The sequence below is a fragment of the Pleurodeles waltl genome, chromosome 5, assembly GCF_031143425.1.
Source record: "Pleurodeles waltl isolate 20211129_DDA chromosome 5, aPleWal1.hap1.20221129, whole genome shotgun sequence".
Classification (NCBI taxonomy): domain Eukaryota; kingdom Metazoa; phylum Chordata; class Amphibia; order Caudata; family Salamandridae; genus Pleurodeles; species Pleurodeles waltl.
Genome location: NC_090444.1, coordinates 1,433,947,286 through 1,433,966,783, shown reverse-complemented (window position 1 = coordinate 1,433,966,783; position 19,498 = coordinate 1,433,947,286). Strand labels below are relative to the sequence as shown.

At 40.6% G+C, this 19,498-nt stretch overlaps 1 protein-coding gene across 14 annotated transcripts in view; it reads left to right on the top strand.

The window, feature by feature from the left end:
• ADGRB3 (adhesion G protein-coupled receptor B3) overlaps positions 1-19,498 on the top strand; it is a 1,499,072-nt gene that overhangs the window by 1,330,138 nt on the left and 149,436 nt on the right. For all 14 annotated transcript variants that reach the window (XM_069235737.1, XM_069235727.1, XM_069235726.1 and 11 more), the window contains one exon: positions 7,049-7,134. In XM_069235737.1, the coding sequence (XP_069091838.1) occupies positions 7,049-7,134 (86 nt within the window). The remainder of the gene's footprint in view (positions 1-7,048; positions 7,135-19,498) is intronic.

The following is a 19,498-nucleotide window of genomic DNA, read 5'->3' as shown; positions in this document are numbered from 1 at the left end:
AGTGCAATATAAGGGTACAGACCCTGGATTGGAAGGCCAGGTTCACAGTGTCCCTCCTGACCTGGAGGAAGGGGCTACTGCTAACAGTGCCCCTACTGTGTTGTCTTCTGGGGGGGCACTCCTAGTTGGAGGGTGCAGGACCCCTGAAGGGAGGGCAGGGGGAGGGAAGCCTCACCCCTGGCCCTGGTCCATCCTGAAGGTACAGACCCCAGGTTGGAGGACCAGTTGCAGGTTAACATCCCTGCGCTGGTGGGAGAATTGTGCAGGACTGCTTCCACAAGCACCATGACAATTTTTGACTCTAGTGGTGCCGCTCCTGGAGGGAGGGTACAGAGCCCCAGAGAGGATGACCAGCTGCAGGTTAACACCCCTGCACTGATGGAAGAATTGTGCAGGACTGCTGCTATAAGCACCCTGACAATTTTTAACTCTGGAGGTGCCGCTCCTGGAGGGAGGGTACAGAGCCCCAGAGGGGAGGACCAGGGTCAGGCTATTATCCCTGACCTGGTGGAAGGGAGAATGGTCAAAGGGTGCCAGACACCTTGGGCTACCACCCCCCACTCTCCACAGTCACAGTGGTTCTAGAGGCCTGAGGTCGGGACCTAATCCCTGACAGTTTTCAGGGCCGACTGTGGCTTGCTGTCCTGGTGGACAGAGTTGCCCCTGGGGTGGGACGAGAATCACACCCCAGGGGTGGAGTGGGAAACACCACTGTGTTGGCCCTGGTGGTACTATCTGCCCATTGGTATATGTCTGTGAGCAAAGTAAAGTTAGGTGCTGCAAAGATGGTATCTGCAGATGTGGAGAATGGGTTCCCAAGGGTTAGCTTAGTGGGCCCTGAGAGTATGGACAGAGGGATCCAACTGGAGTCAGGAGGGTGCAGAACTGGAACATGCCCCTTCTGTTGTGGGCCAGGGTCCTTGGTCTATCGCCCCAATCAGGGAAGTACATCAAGGTATTGATTGTTCGCCCCTGGCTTTAGGCTGGTAGGGGGTCGTGTTGGACTTTTTTGCTTATGCACGGTCATCCCCAATCTTTTTGCCTCCTGCCTCCTATTTTTCTGACCTGTTGCTGTTGGTTTTTGAACTCTGAGCACTTTACCACTGCTAACCGGTGCTAAAGTGCATATGCTCTCTGTGTAAATTGTATTGTTGATTGGTTTATCTGTGATTTGCATATTTGAATTACTAGTAAGTCCCGAGTAAAGTGCAATAGAGGTGCCAGGGCTTGTAAATCAAATGATACTAGCGAGTCTGTTGCACTGGTTGTGCCACCCACATGAGTAGATCTGTAATCATGTCTCAGACCTGCCACTGCAGTGTCTGTGTGTGTAGGTTTAACTGTAAATTTGACTTGGCAAGTGTACCCATTTGCCAGGCCTAAACCTTCCCTTTTCTTACATGTAAGACATCCCCAAGGTAGACCCTAGGTAGCTCCAAGGGCAGGGTGTAGTGTATGGTTAAGGTAGGACCTATAGCAATGTGTTTTATATGTCCTGACAGTGAAATATTGCTAAATTCGTTTTTCACTGTTGCAAGGCCTGTCCCTCTCATAGGTTAACATGGGGGTTACCTTTAAATTTGATTAAAGTGTAGATTCCCTTTGGGAGTGGATGGACATGTGGAGTTTGGGGTCTCTGAGCTCACAATTTAAAAATACATCTTTTGAGTAAAGTTGATTTTAAGATTGTGTGTTTGAAAATGCCACTTTTAGAAAGTGAGCATTTTCTTGCTGATACCATTTCTGTGACTCTGCCTCCTTGTGGATTCCCTGTCTGGGTCAGTTTGACATTTGGGCTGGTTGCACCTCACACTAGACAGTGACACAAAGGGAGCTGGGGTGTAGTCTACATTTCCTGATGAGCCATCTGTGCTAGGAGGGAGGAAAGGAGTGGTCACTCACACCTGAAAGGGCTGTGCTGCCCTCACACAATGCAGTCTCCAACCCCCTGGTGAGTGTCTGGGGCCTGGCCTGGACAAGGCAGGATTTCACAATCAAGAGAGACTTTGCTTTGAAGTAGGCCTACTTCAAAGGAGAAAATGGGTATAAGAAGGGCACCCAAAACCACGAACTTTAGAACACTTCTGGAAACCAATAGGGACCTCTGCCTGGAGAAGAGCTGAAGAGCTGAGGAAGAAGAGCTGCCATGGCTGAAACTGTGTTTTGTGGAGCTATTCTGCAGTTGCTACTTCTGCCAGAGTAAGAGGGCAAAGACTGGACTTTGTGTGCCTTCCATCTTGAGAAGAAATTTTCAAGGGCTTGATTTAGAGCTTTCTTCCTGTTGTTTGAAGTCTCAGGGACAGCAAAGACTTCTCTCTGCCAGCACCTGAAGTCTCTGGAGAGACTCCTACTCTGCCCTGTGGTGCCCATCTAGCTCCTGCGACCCTGAAAGAAGAAGCTGGCAGCCTAAGAGGAAGAAATCCACAGCCATTGGCGCAAAAAAAAAATCCTCGGTGCCTAGTGGTTTCTGCCCCCCTGGGGGCAGATTGACCTAAAATCGGCCGATCTGCCCCCATGCGGGGCAGAAATGGTCTAAATACAATTTGCCCCCCAGGGGAGCGACCCTTGCCTAATGGGTCGCTCCCCATCTCTAAAAAAACAAACAAAACAAAAAAAAACACAAAAAAAAAATTTGCCCTGGCACCTAGAGACTCCTGCTCTGCCCTGTGGTGCCCATCCAGTTCCTGGGATCCTGAAAGGAGAAGCCGGCAGGCTAAGAGGAGGAAATCCACGCAGAGAGCGCCATGCGGGAAAAACATCGACGTGACTCCGATCTGAGGCTGAAGAAATGATGCGCCGCTGGCTCTGCGGCTGAAAATCAACAAACGCCGGAAACGCGGCCAAAAAATAGACACACGGAGCTGGAGAAATGACGCACAGCATCGCTGACGGAGGCTGGGAGATGGCAACCCGCGCTGCGTGGTTTTCGGATCATTGTGCGGCTGTAATTCTGATGCAAACACCACTCAGCGTGTAAAAACAACGCAAGGCCTGCCTGGACCCGAGAGTGCTGACCGGATCGATGCATCGCTCTTCTGCGGAGAGAACAAACAACGGGCCCTGACCCGACAAAAGGAGAACCAACGCAAGGTCTCGCTCGTGAGTGAAATCGATGCATCGTTAGCCCTTTTTGACGCACACTCACCCGTGCTGGGTTATTTTTTATGCACCCAAGGTATATTTTCATGGTAAGGCCCCTTGACGTCACCCCTATATCAAAGGCATTTTGCAATATAAGTATGAGGGCTCTGGCTTATTAAATTAGTATACTATTGAACCTGCATGAAACTCTGCTAGAGTAAAGACTGCTGTGCTGTACGATTGCCACTCTGCTGTAACTGACTGTTCCCAGGTACTGCTGCCCTACTTTGCTGTGCTGCCCTGCTACCTGCTGACTTCTGCCCTGCAAAAGAGGACCTAAGACATTCCGAGAGTGACTCTGAGGGCTTCCTGGCTTGCACCCTATTCTCCTTGTGGTCTCAGAGAAATCAAAGGCCTTGCTAGCTACTTTTCAATGACCTCACACCTGCAGAAGGTTGCCTTGCAAGGATTCGCACCCCTGCACCTCTGTGACCCCAGGACGTTTAGAGTGCTTCAATACTTTCTACTTCTGTGCTGTCCCGCTTTTCAACTCCAGTGTGAGCATAGTGTTACAATCCTTGGCTGCACTGTTTTTCAGATTTGGTGTGTGCAGTGCCCTGAGACTTTGCTGCACTGCTTCTCATTACTGGAACAGATGCAGAGCTTCCAGACTCCACTGCTTCTATTTTTCATCCCCAGATTGTGGACAGCGCTTCAGGACTTTGCAGTGTCTCGTTTCAACTTCTGAGTGCGGGCCACACTCCAACCCTCTCCTGCATTACTTTCTGCACTTCTAGTGCGTGGACCGTGGCCTTAGTCTTTCTTCTCAACAACGTCGCTATCCCAGAGGAAGCTGGCCTGGAGCAAACAAAGGGTTGTCTGGCATCGCGGAACCCCAGCAACATCAGCCAAAGTTCAGGTACTGTGGGAGCGGTATTGGCGCACCGGGCCAGAGCCACCTTGCACACACTTAACCCTTGAATGTAGTTCACGCCTGTGAGGCCCGTGCTTGAACTTGCCCTGAGCTTGCTAACTTAGGAACCCTGAGACTCACCAATCTGAGGGCTGCAACAAGGCCACAAGCTCGAGTGACCTTCCTACATGCGTCAATAGGATCATTACCATATTTTCCTTAAAGGGAGGGTCTGCTATTTTCTTAGCACTGTGATTCTCGATGAGGATGACCTATTAACTTTAAACCCACATGTCTCTTGATCTGCTGATTGGATTTTTGTTGATTTAGTCTTGTTTTAACCAGATAAATTTTCTCTATTTTTCTAAACCTGTGTGGTGTCTTCATTGTGTTACGGTAATGTAAGTGTTACACAAATACTTTACACATTGCCTCTTAAGTTAAGCCTGATTGCTCTGCAGCAAGCTAGTAGAAGATGGGCACAGGTTCATTTATGGTGTGTATCTGACTTACCCCGACTAGAGTGGTGGTCCCAACTTGGGCAGAACTCAACCCTCTGCCAACTAGAAATCCCATTTCTAACAACCACAGATGAGGGAAAGTACATTTTTAAGTACGAATGGGGTATGACTGCACAATTTCTACTTTTGACCAACATGCCCTGCTTCAAAAGGTTTGATTCTAGGTGGGATAGAGGAGGTGTCAGAAACATTGCTTGCTGCATCTTTTTTTCCAAAAAAGTAAATTTAGTGATGTGTATCTGGCACACAACACATTACCATGCTCACTTTATTCTAAATATCTGACACTCATGCAACAGAGGACAAAACTGTCCTCTTTCAGAAATGAAAACATTTACTGCACAAATTATAATGTGCCTGACTAGCGGAAGGGTCGAACTGGCCAAGTCAGTTTGTCGGTCTTTTTTGGTTGTTTGTGGGCCTATTTTATGGTCTAGCAGGCTGATTTTTACTGTTGATTTTCCTTGGAGTTTAACATACATTGCCTGCAACAACCCTGTGTGCATGAAGTGTCCCATATCATATGTGAAAACATATAATGCGTGTCTTTACAAGTTAAAAAATTCCCTGATTTGCAAATGTCAGTCACTTTTTAGCTATCTGATATGCTAAAAGAGGCCACTTTTATTTTGGTGCCGGGCCCGTTTTGTTTCCCTGTCTGAACCTGAACAATGGAGTATTGTTCTATTTTTCGACTCCTCATTTAGGGGTAGAACTGTATAATGCATTGACAAGCATGTGCCAAAAAATGACTACATATCAGTGCTACTCACATAAATGAAGTGGTTTGAAGTATGGGAGCTTGATTACCTTACAAGATCTTGCCACTGTTTCAACAAGGCTTATGGCCAAGTTGCGTAATAGAGCAGTAGGTGTCCACCAGCTTCTCCAGGTATGTGTGGAAAGTAGGTATGAATTTATGAGCAGATTACTAACACTCTCAGCCTGGATCTTCTCAAACTTCATATTTTGATCACCAATTGATTGCTCTTAAATGTGGTCATATATGTGTGATAAATGCCCATATATTTGTGAATCTTATAGTAAAACTATGAATCTGACTAAGGGCCTGATTTAGATTTCAGTGGATGGGTTACTCCATCACAACGATGATGGATACCCTTACCACAAAATATAAACACCATTGGAAATAATGGGATTTATATTTCAATGGATGAAGTTTCCGTCACCGTTGTGATGAAGCAACCCGTCTGCCGTAATCAAAATCAGGCCCTAAGTCTCCACAAAGAAAAAACATTTTCAAAACTTCAAAGCCATATTTAACCTGATCCACAGCACACAAAACCTGGAATTAGGTAGTTTTGTTTTTGATTTTTTGGAGGGGCTGCAGTTGATATAAATGCTGTCTGAAGAAGTAATGCTTTAGCAACACAAATAAGTGACATTTTGCAGATCTAGTGCTACAGAAAATCAAGCGATAGCACACTGGCTAGGCTCATGAAATGTGCTTCAATCCCTTAAGAATGCTGATGTAAAAAAGTAGGTTTAATTTGTTTTAATTTCCTTTTCCTCTCAATTCGCCCTACTGACTAACCACCTTTTTGTGCCTGTTTTAGGTCTAGCCCAGAGATAGCATTAGCTATTAACCAGCCTAATTATTTGCAAAACTATAATTTTGTATATAACAATAACAAAAGCATATTCTTATGTACATCAAACGAAGACTTTCAATCAGCCTTTTTCATCCATAGCTCTGTTCAAGTATCATTCATAAGTTGTTATGCCTACCACAGCATACAGCATGGGTTAATAAGTCAGTCTACTTTATCCTATGGATGTCTATCATCAAATGAGTGAAATTTAACAGGACCACATGTGCACAGTCACCCAAAAAGAAGTGCACTTGACTTCCAGGACTTCTGTGTTTGGGCTGCCTACCGATTCTTTATTTTTTATATTTTTATATTTGCCATTTTTGTTCAAATTACATATGCTCCCAATACAGTTCTTTAAAATGCACAATTGCCAAGAACAGTCTTATTGGTTTTGTTAAAGCTTTGTCTTTCATGAACACCCATCTTTCTCTTTCATTGAGCTTTTTTTACAGAACTAATAAAAACCCTTTGCTTTTTTCAACCACTGTACATCCTCTCAGGATAATTTTCTTTTTTCATTTTTCAAGTTGAATAGTGACAGCTTTTGTGTAAAAAATATCAAAAGAAAATATTGTTTGAAATATATCAGCACACACATTGTCGGATCTTACTTGTTGATTTATCCCATTTTCCTCTGAATCAGATTTAGATTAGACGTAAATATGGCATAAGGTTACGTGTTTTACATCCAGGTCATTGAGAAATATTCAAGAGGCAGTGCTAGTGTGGGGACATTTTAGGTAACAAACACTTTGCAGGTTTCAACAGTGCACTACAGTAGATATGAACCAACTGGTATAAATTATGAAAAAAAAGAAGTTCCATATTCTTTACTGCTAAATAGTTATCTTCAGGAACAATATACAGATGTTGACTTCACAGTAACTAAATGGTCACCTGTTGTTTCCATTGCACAGGTTAACATGGTGATTGGCATTCTGGTGTTTAATAAGCTTGTTTCCAGAGATGGGATCCTAGACAAAAAACTGAAACACAGAGCTGGGTAAGTATTAGCCAGGAGGAATCTTGTGCATTAGCTGTTATTGCATTGGGGCTGTAGTCAAATATATTTATATTCTATTGGTATGTTTAAGATCAAAACTGTGATTTCGTTGATCAAAAATTCTGAATTGTTTAGGGGAACGTATAATTATAAACAGAAGAGTAAAGAGAAGCTCACTATTGTTAAGTGTAAAGGATTTAATACAACATATGCAAACGTGCAAGCCATTCTCAAGATCATTTCATATTTTCAACAGAATACAGAATTGACTGTCATGAAATGTTTTTCAATGAAATGGGAATGCTGAACACAGAAAAAGTGAACACTCGTGGAATACATGTGCATGATATAAGCACTCATGCATGTGCATGCACTCCCATTTAAAAATGTTACGCAGTTGACAACATTTTTATCAAGTGCACTATTATAGAGTCAAAATGCTTTCTAAGGTCTCCTAATTGCGTTTGAAAAGGGAGCTGACTCAGATGAAGAAAATATGATGTGGGCAAATTATAGCATTTTGTCATTTGGGGAAACATGGCCCACAAATGAGGTATGCGGTTTCCACTTCTGATAACTAAATCCCAATTCACAAATGACTAAGTCACATCTAGGCCAGGAGTAAGATATAGCTTCTCACAAAAATAATGTAAATCAGTCAGAGATTGTTCACATGTGCTCAATTCAAATCTAGTCACCATCATATATGTTTGTTATGATACTAAACAATTATTGGGAAATGCAATTTTAAAGAATATAGAAGGTTTAAAAGAATAAAACATATTCTTGAACACCTTTAAGGCTCAACAACATCTTTATAGCATGAGGCACCATGTAACGTCAGTGTACATATTGTTGCCCAGTTAGGAAGCAGTAAAAATTACTCAGCGTAAACTCTTTTGGCTTTCCCAAAGGAGGTGTTTCTTTTGACATTTACCTTAGGAATTTATAGGGAACATCATATCACCTAAAGCTGCTGTTGAAGATAGCAACAAACAGGATATTAAATATAAATGTGAAGTGAAAAGACAGGTTTTTTAGACTCTGAAAGAGAGTAAATTTGGCATGTTTCTAAGTGGGGAAGAAGGAAGCTCCAAAATTGGATTTCTGAATGTAAGTCATAGGCGTTCAAATGTGCCACATCTAAATGAATGAGTGTGATTGATGATGTGTGGATGATGGGTGGAGTGGCCTTGAGATTCTACTGAAGTTACTTGAAAATTGACTTGTTCTTGGTGCTTTGTTTTACAGATCTTTAGGAGTCATGAGCAGAACTTGGAATCTGTAGCGATTTACTGGTGGCCAGTGAAGCTGCTTCAGTATCAGCTTCAGGTGGTCTGTGAGGGTAGCTCTTGTGATCACTATTGCAGCTATGTTTTGGGGGATTTAGAGAATGCATACATTTCTTCAATTAGAGTGAGTTTATGCCTTAAAGAAGAACATTGCAGTAGCCAAACTGCAGCATAAATAAAGATTTGATTAATGATCCGGAAACAGCTCTTTAAAGGAAGCAGTTGAGGCTTCTGGTGAAAATGGTGGTATAGTTTTGTGAGGAGACACTTGTTTGAGTGAGAAGCAAGTGATAGCTGGATGATCAGTGGGGTGTAGGTTTTTGATTTTTGTAAAGGTGAGGATATTCTGGCCTAGGATACAGGCCTTTGCTACATTTTAGCAGAGACATTGTGAATTGTTGGCCTTTTACCATCATCCGGTAGCAAACGATGCGTCAGTGATCTCTTTTCCTTTATATACTCTGTGACTCTCTGCAAAAACATAATTAATTCCACTGCAATAACAATTAATGAGCAACACATGATAGGTGTCACACATTTTATTTAGGCCATCTGCTGTTTTCAATTATTTTACAGAGAGTGGGATGGTGTAAATCCTAATTATACAATGGTTTTGGTGGAAGTATGATCTCTGATGTTAAATGTGTCTCGTATGGGTTTCGTTTTATTCTGCAACCTGGCAAAGTTAACTCAAAGGAAGAATTAGCAATAGTTTACCATTCTTTTCTATGTTTTCTTCCAGTTTACAGAGAAATTTAGTTTATATTTGTCTTTTCCAAAACTCCTTTTGGATTGTTCTGCTCATAGAATGACTAACCTTGTAACAACTTTGTGAAATGTGCGTGACTTCGAGGGGACACATATTTATTCCGCTCACGGCCAGAAGGTTGCATTCTTGACATGCATTCACCTCTGTAAGCAATTGAAAAACAACACGCACATCTAATCTCTGACAGGGCATGCCCTACAAACACCAATCTGCATTTTTCAATATTTAGCAGATTTGTAACATTATGGGCATGAGAGGGTAGATATCTTGCTCATTTCCAACAGTTTCAAGCACCCTGACAAACATGTTGTACAATAAAGAGTCAGTTGCTCGACAATATCCATTAAAACGTCTTAAGTAAGTCAATTATATGTGGAGGTGGCAGTGCATTATAAAGTAGTAAGAGTAGGTTAAAACAAAATTCATGGAGCAAACTTACTATATTTCGCACTGATGCATAGGGAACAGCAAAATAGAAATCTTAGTTACAAGGAAAGCAATCTGAAGAAAACACAGACAGTTTAATTTAAGTCACAAAACTGCATCTAGTGCTAGAAAAATTGAGAAAAATAGCACATCGACAATATTAACTTTGATGACAAACTGCACTGAGGTGCAAATTAACGTGTACTGAGCTCTTAATGTATTTGACCCACCATTGATATTTTCTCTACTGTGGTACAATATCAATGCCCAATGTTATACATCTTGGTTTTTCTTTTAAGTTTTTTTTTTTTTTTTTTTTTAAATATTTTCATTGGTAACATCAGTGAAGTCCACATAAAATATGGGTGTGGTATACATTGTAATTAGTCAAGAAATTCGAATGAAGAATATTAATCTCATCTAATATCAAACACAACTCTTCATTTTTTCAGAACACAGCAGTCACTCTCTAGAAAATGAGGGTGGGGGGAAGTGGTCTTTCATATTTTCCCTGTGCTGGGAACCCTGATGACCAATTACATGTCAAGCTGTCCCCTCCTAACGTGACTGTGTTAGTATTCATAGATGACATATATAATACACTGCAATAGACTGAACAGCCTAACCTCAATCCATTCTTTAGTTCCGCATTCCATATTATGACCTACCTTTGCGCTTAGTTTATGTCTTGACTTATCAGTAGAAAAGCTGATAACAAATTGTTTTACTCATTCCACTCTGGTAAACATATGGACTTTCTCTCTATATTGCACTCTCAGTTTGGCATTGAACCTGATCGAGGATGAATCCTCATATTTCAAACTCTTTACGTAACTCTTGTAGCTCCCTCCTGTGCCCATAAGTGTGAAAACACTACGCCTTAACTACTGTGATTTAATAATTAGGCCACTAGGTGGCCAGTATCACTTTCAAGGTGAAATTGACCATAGTGATTGTTTTAAATCTCACTCAACAATTGCATCTGGTAAACATCATCCACATTATCTGCCATCAACAGATACAAACCATTTTGTGATCTGGATCCACCAACTAAGAAAATGTTATAGCTGGCAAAAGCTGTATGTGGGCTACAATACACACTCACACACATAAAGTCCATTGTTACAATCGTTCTACACATTCTTCATTATGATTTACATGGTTAGTCATTCATATAATTTAGAATATATGTTTGGATTTAATGACAATAAAATGAGCACCACAACATCATTTTGATATTCTGCACATGGCTCCCGTCACAGAGCTCCTTCTCAAATGTATTTCTCATGTTACTTACAAACACTCATTTACACTTTTCGCGGGCAACATCAATTGATAGTTTGAGGTTACCTCTGGCCACTGTACTGCCAAAATAGACCCTACAATAGTATATATTTAAACAAAAGTGAATATTTGTGACACTCAACACTTTTTAAATGTTGTATTGTTTTATTGTATTGTTTTATATTCCAGCAATGGAGCATCAAGCAATTTTTAATAGGGGGGTGCTTACAGATGATACATTAAACAATCATGTACACTACGTAAGAGAGTCAGACCATATGTCATTTGAAATAGGTAAGTTTTCAGTCCCTTTGAATCTCATCAGATAATCTGCATAAGAGGCAGAGAAATGGAATTGTAAAAAATAATGATATGGATTGCTAACCACAGCATTTGTATCTCACTGCAGTGAGATGCTCTGTAACACTAAGTATAACTTGATGCCCATAGTCACAAAAAATAGAGATTTGCTCCCCTAAGGTCACTTTAACTTTAGGAGCAAATTTATGGCTATTAAAATTTTCAGAAATTCCAGTAGCATTACAGGACTATCACAACACTCATATATGTAAACATGTATGTATTCTTAAATTTATAAGGTCTACATTTCTGAGTGAGAAAATATAACGTGTAGATGCATTCACATTGGCTAATTGTGTTTCCCTGTGAAGAAACCCCATCTCCTGTTTGGGGAGGGTCCCCTTCAACGTTTTCTGGGGTTTGACACTATCTTTGTGTACACCCATAACCATGTACGTTTGCTGACAATTTCCATCTTTTGTGGGTGTCCCTATTATAGAATGGACACAAACCACCCTTGTAAGGTAATTTACTCACATGTGAACTTTCACCATGCAGATGTCATTTTCATGCGATGAAGTCGATTTCCAAGTGCAACTGTAGGTTTTTTTGATTACATTTGAGTTGGCATACTCAAATGAGTATATGTATGCACCACGTTGTCACTATGGGGGGTGAATAGCTTTGTGAATTGAACCTCAGGTGTCAGGTCATCTGGTAGGGCACTGGACCGTTCGATTTTAAGCAACAAGCACATGGTTTTGAAGTCCGTACTCACGGTAAAATTGCATTACAGTTATCTTGAAATGTTTACAGTTGTTAAGGTAAGAGCCAGCACTTGCAGTTTTGAAATAACCCCTTTGAGCACATTTGCAAAGACCAGAATACTTCTACATGTATTCTCTTTAATGCGATTTTTTGTTTACTCACTTTGTTAGTCGAGAACCATTTCCTGATAAAGAAACAGAGTTTGTCCTTTGATGAGCTGGGTAGACGTCAACGTAGGAGGAATGTATTTGCACTTTCCCCATTTACACCAAACTGATTTGACCTCTTTGTTTGGCAAACGTTGAGGGCTGCATATTATGAAAATGCAAGTATCACGATTTTGCTTTCATTCTGAGAAAATTTCTTTTATCGGAGATGTTTTCACCAGGTATTGTGTTAAATAAAGTGTCTTTTTATATTGGTAAAAATAGGCAATTTCAGTTACCATAGAGATTTATTTCATAAATGAATCACTATATTCAGCTTTACTATTCTGTGTAAACTTGGAATTCTACGTGGCCTGATTCATGAAACATGTAATCTACATATCATAGAATTATATGTATGAATTGAGGAGATTTCAGATTTTTCATGGCTTCCTAAACAATACCTTACACACATGTAAATGTACGAAAGGCATACATGTTCATACATATTCGTGGTCCATCATATGCACTGCAGTGGCCTAACTGCAAGACACACCATCTGTCTAAAATATGATATGTGACAGAAATGTGCATCTAATCAATTGTTTTTCATGAAAAAACGATCTAGTCAATGTGAAGAATTACTTCTACTACACCTATTTGAAATTTGATGATTCTCTCTTCCGCTCTGCATTTTAGTCATGCCTGAGTGAAATTTTAGGCACGCCAGAGTAATCAGAGTAATCAGAGTAATTTCAAGTGATTATGTATTACTCTTGTGATGTGAAATTATCCAAATTCTTTGATTACATAAGCTTGAGTATTTAAAAGTATTTTGGGGAAAATCCTAGAACAGGAGCACAGGAACAATGAACTAAGAGAGAACGAACAACTGCTGGCTACTGCGGCTCCTGTCCTTTACCATTTAATGCTATATGCTTGGCGCTAAATATATCATGAGGGGCATTTTGGGTGCAAGAGTGTATTTTACACTAATGAAATAGTGCTGAATGTTGAATTACTCTTCTCATGTATTTATGCATATTTACGAGGAATTTTTCAGCAATTACGCTAGAGAGAATTTTGCCAGTTATGCCCACTCCAAAATTGTATTCATAAATGGTTATGAATTTGGAAAGGCCACACAACGTGTTATTATGCACCTGAATACTTAACAAAATTATATTCCCCACACCGTGGACTAAGAAAGTTCTTCTTCCTATCATGTGCCTTCTCTCACCTACTCATGCTGCCTTGTATCTCAGCCAGTTTTGCGCTAGAGTACAATCTTCACGATCACTTCTGCACAGATCTAGAGTCTGTGCCTCATTATCTTGTCATGCATGCCTGCAGATGGCATTGTAAGTGCTTACATTAAATTAGTCAGTCATATAATACATTCTGTGAATCTGGTCCTTAGCAGCTTGCACCTTGATCATGACCTCTGCTTGGGCGATGTTTTGTCCTATCCGTGTGACATGGTGCCGCCGCTGCTGGACTAAAACTCATACTGGAATGCAGTATTTGAGTGTGTCTAATAAGTTTAAAAAAAACAAGAGTATGAAATAATGATCACTTTTCTATGACTAAGTTACAGAAAAATATTTTCACACCACAAGTAAAAAAGAATATTAATAATAATGTAACCTAAAATGCAGTCCATTGAATTATGAAAAGCATAGAAAGTCCTGCTTACCTCCAAATTTCTGTTTATTAGATGTGTGCAAAATAGTTCAGGAAATGATCCTGGTCAATAGATTAAAAGTGGAAGGGTTTTCCAGGATATGGTTGGTGTTTGGTTGCAGTCACAAATTAAATACTGTTATATTAATCCATGGTAAACAAATATTATACAATTGTGTGTATTATTTCTACAACCCCATCACTGCACAAGTCTAAAAAAAGGTTATCCTTTGTGATTAATTGGTTTGTTGCTTGACTGGGGTGTGAGCCCTGGTCAAGCAATAGCCACAATCCCTTGCAGAGTGAAATAGTTACTGAATTAACCTGTGCATAACCCTGGGTAGCTTGGCACAAAAGCAGTCAGGCTAAACGTATAGGCAATGTGTTAACAATTTTATGCAGTGCACAAACAGCAATACAGTTAAAACAGAACCCAATAAAAATCCCAAACCAATTTAGAGTAATAGAGCAAATTTAAAACAAATATTTGACACCAAAACCATCAAAATCTAATCAGTAGAACCAGTGTTACGATTTTTTAAAGTTTAAAGTTCAATATAGCAAGTCCACAGTTTTGGAAAATGGCCCCCTGTGCACCTTTAGTACCATAACCAAGGGTCCAGGAGTAGATGGATACCTCTTGGGTGTTCAAGACACACTAAGGTTGGGTACAGGTGCTGATTCAAGATGGTGGGAGCCTGTTATCTCCCTGTGACTCTGAACAGGAGACCAGCTAAACTATCCCTTAGAGTCACTTCTGAAGTTTTGGGTGCAGGTGAGGATGCAGGGCTCCACAGGAGGGCTGGCATCTGAAGGTTTAAGGCAGACTTCAGCCAGCAAAGCAGTTGTTCCAGGTAAAGAAACAGTCTGGGAGAATGTACATCAAGTCACAGCAGCAGGCAGTCCTCTGAGAGTCCTTCCGCAGGTCCAGTAGTGAACTGAACAGTGGGTCTGAGAGCCCTATTTGTATACCCTGGTGCCCTGCACCTAGACACTGGGATAAGTTTCCAGAATGTTTTTTTGAAGTTCCAGGAGTTTACTGCCTTCCCTGCTCTGGCTTCTACCTGGCTGCGCTGACAATATAGGGTTGTTAAGCCTATTGTTTGGCTGCAAAGCCCAGCTTATTCAGGTGCAAGTGGGGCTGTGCTTATCTCCGCCCCCATCAAGTCAGTTAATGGCCCATTCAGGCTCTGCTAATCCCACTACTTTATGACTGTCTGGTATGAATTCACAAAATCTGTCAGTTCCAAACTTGTAATGATAAATCTGACTTTGCACGTAAAGAGGGTTTCTCATTACAAGTTCATGGATATCAAACATTATATATCTGCCACCTTTGGTGTAGGAATGACTACTTATTAAATATAATAAGGATTTCACAATGTTATCCTATGGAAGGGGTAGGCCTCACAGTAGAGAAAAACAAATGTGGGGGTTTTCACTACTAGAACATGTAAAACTGAAAAGTACATGTCCTACCTTTTAATTACACAGCCTGCCCTGTTGGCTACGTAGAGCTGAACGTAGGGGTGACTTATATGTAATAAAAGGGGAGTTTAGGGCTTGGCAATGATTTTTAAATACCAGGTCAATGTGGCAGTAAGACACTACTTTCAGGCTGCAATGGCAGGCTTGGGACAAGTTTTAAGTTGTTACTTAAGTGGGTGGACCAATATGTGCAGCTGGCCCATTGGTAGCATTATTTACAGACCCTGTGCATATGGTAGACCCTCCTACAAGGAACTTATAATTAAATTAAATGTGCCAATCAGGTATATGTCAATCAAACCATGTTGTAGAGAGCGAGCACAAGCACTTTAGTACTGGTTAGCCGTGGTAAAGGGGCAGAGTCCTAAGGCCAGCAAGCAAACATTCAGCAAAAAGCAGTAGAAGGAAAGCAAATAGTTTGGGAGTGGCCCTGTAGAGAGGGACATTACCAATATCATTTTCCACTGTAATGAGTACAATCACATTTCCAATGCTACTCATTAACATACAGCAGTGTAAAATATGCCACTTTGACTGATTTTACCTTATCATAAATATTGTTTGCAATTCTTATGTTTTTCTTACCATGATTGATTCTGTTAAATGGGGTGAGTAGTTCTGAGCTGCTAATTGATTTATTTGCATCCAAGGTACACTTAAGTGCACACAAATATTTATGAAATGATCCAGTGGACTATAAAACTGACAACTAGCAGTTATACAATGATGTAAAACACAGGTACATAAAATAACAGCAAGCAGGAGTATGTCAATGCTGGATATAATATTGAATATGCACACAGATTCTCACAACACAGTAAAATCAGACCAGAGCATTTGGGTTTAGATGGGTTCAAGTACTAATGTCTCATGAAATATTTCTGCCTTTGAAGATGCTGAAGTAGATTACTGCTAGCCACAACTGCCATGTGTCAGTTACTTATGGGTTATAAAACTCTGTAGATTTCTTCTGACAGCCACTTTGAAAAATGTCACTGAAAGAACCTTTGTAGCTGTGAAAGTAATGAAAGAAATGGTACTTTATATCCACAGAGCATCTATGGGGGTATTTATCATCATCATCATCATCAAAGAGGCTTTATTTGGTTCACCGGAAACCAACAAAGGATAGCACAATTTAAAAAAACGGTGTAGTGTACATAGGAATATATATATATATATATGCATAAAAAAGAAAATTCTTTTAAAACAGACACATAGTTATATAAAACCAATCTCAATTTATGAGCATACTTAAGTATTTAAGCTAAGGAAATACATGATGCTCTGCTAAACTGTTGTAAAACACTGAATTACCTAAAAACAACACACTCAAGGTATCAATCACAATAAAAACATACTGAATCAAGTAAGTCAATTCATTTTAAAAACTATGATCTAAGTTATATACTAATAATCATCTCAACTATTGCTCCTCCTTGTAGCTGAAGTACAGATTTTTGACCATCTGGGCCAAATGCCAAAAAATAAACGACTCACTGAATACACAATTGATTCTGATGTATCATATTTTAGAATTCTAAATGCAACTGAATAACAACTGACCCTCAGGTTTACGCACACAGGACAAATCCATCTCCTGCAGAAACCACAGTATTCTGGACAAAAATATAGAGACATGTTCCTCCGTCTCGGTTGCTGAATCAAAGGCAGGTTATGTATCAGGCATAGAACATTTTGACCATTTACCGCTATAAGCCCTGAGGAGTGAAGTGCCCAGGAAGAATTGTAGATATACGCTTTTAGCCAAGGGGAGGTAATAAGGTCTAAGAAGGGTTCAAACTTGGGGCACATATTAGAATGAAATAACTGGTCAGACAGGCAGCCTGCCACTGCATTTGCCACATACTGATTATTGACATATGTCCAGTATTTGGATTTTAGGACCACAACATCTGGCTTCTGAATATCATTTGGATGGCTCCATAATCTTGCCAACCCTAAATTCTGGAGGCAAATTTTAACCAAGGGTTATTCAAAACATTATTCATCTTCAATAATTCAGTCAGCTAAACTCGGTAGTTGGATAGCTTAGGGGTGGTCCAAATTCTTACTTAGTACTTCAAAGGTCTCAATTGGACAACATCCTCTATTTGCTTGATACCCAAATCAAAGAACAACGAGGATAGGGGAATACTGACCGAGACCTCAAACAGAGATCTAATAAAATTATTTTCATCCACTGCTACTTTCTGCATATCCACATGCCCCCAGATCTCGGCGCCATAAAGTGGTGAACTTGGAGCTTTGGCCCAAAAGACATTTAAGGCTGGAGATACAGGAAGCAATTGTGTTTGCTCATAAAATCACAATACAGTGTTCAAACCCTGCTACAAGAGCAAGGAACGTTTGTATAGCTGTGATTCCCAGCTGAGCATCTCAGTCAGTATGACACCCAGGTAGTCAAATCCATAATCTCTTTAAAGGGGTTCGCCTTTGATTTTGACAGTGGAGTTCCTGGTTTTACTCTTTCCAAGTGCCATACATCTGGTTTTGGCTGCATTTCATTCTAACCAGCAGGCAGCACAGAAGCCCCAAGAACTTATCAACTAATTTCTGGAGTCCTAATGGGGTCTTAGAAATTAGCAGTGAGTCATCTTCAAACAGCAGAATTGGGATCTTTCTGCCATTCAGGACAGGCAAGTCATTTCTGCAGCTTGTGAGCTCCTTGACTACTTCATTAATGTACAATAAAAACAGGGTAGGTCTGATGACACACCTCTTCAGGAACCCTACGCTTATGGGGGTTCTATCTGTCACTACTCCCATACTTTCCCATCACAGACTGGGAAAAGTTGTCTTCATGTCATCTAACAAACAGGATGACCAAGTCAGCAGGAGCCCCCATTCCCATTAGGGCGGCCCATAATTTTTTGCGGGGCACAAAGTCAAATACCGACTGCAAATAAATGAATGCCACATAAAGATTTTGGTCACTAAATGAAACATATTTCTAGTGGAGGGCAGTAAATCTAAATGCTTGATCACAGGTGCTGGTCTTGGCACGAAAAAATGCTTGAAAGGGAGGCAAAATATGACTGTTATAAATCCAGGCTTGCAGTATGTCAAGTACCTGTCTTAAAAATATTTTTTGAAGGTTACCAATTAAACTTATTGGTCTATAATTAGTGGGGCTTTAAGCATCACCCTTTTTAAAAATTGGGATAATCATTGCCCCCATCCAAGTCTCGGGGATGACTCCACCTGAAGCTGTGGCGTTAGAATTTTTTTTTTGAATATGGGGCTCATATCTGGGTTTAAGATTAATATACGTTACCAAGTATGTGATCAAGTCCAGGATCTTTTGCTAATTTAAAGCGACTGTGGAGACAGTGTCTTCTAAACTAAAATGTAGGAGCCTACTGCTACCAGGAGAGCACTCATCTCCAGTCGAGCTGGCAAACTCAGTCAGTAATGTTTGAGAAGAACCTCCTTCTGTTTCAACATATAGGGCCTGATTACGACCTTGGTGGATGGGATACTCCATCACAAATGTGACGGATATCAGGCCTGCCGTATTACAAGTTTCATTATATCCTTTGAAACTTGTAAAGCAGCGGGCAGGCTATCCGTCACATTTGTGATGGAATATCCCATCCACCAAAGTCGTAATCAAGCTCATAATGTTGAGAAATGGCCCACCCATTTCTCAGCCTGGACATGATGAGGGTGGGAATGAGTGCCATCAAGGCTCTTGTGAGCAATAATGTACCTAAGTGCTCGATTATCTTTACCTTTGGTAGCCTGTAGCAGGTTCTGCCAGTTCTTTTCTGCCCACTTGGTTTTAGTTTTGGCAGGGGCCAATTTATATCTATACCAGACCTCAACAAAGTCAGGGCATCTGTAGTCCTTAACAGTGTTCCTTAGGGCTATCTTCTGCATTGCACCCTTTGAAGCCCCTTTTGTACAAGGGTTGCTTTTGGTCTGTTACCTTGTAAAATATCATTTGCAGTATGTCAAACAGATTTTTATGGATAGCTAAGTCTGCACTAGGGGAGGGTTGGCCCCTCTAAAACCAGATTGAATATGCACAATCCAACAATAAATCTCTGTGTGAGATTTACTACTAGCTAACACCTGGGCCAAGAAACTGTTATGTGGTCGTTAGATATAATGGGCTTGGGAGCTAAAAAGTGACACACAGTAAGGTCATACTTTTTTTACTTACTTTAGTAATTAGGAAGTTC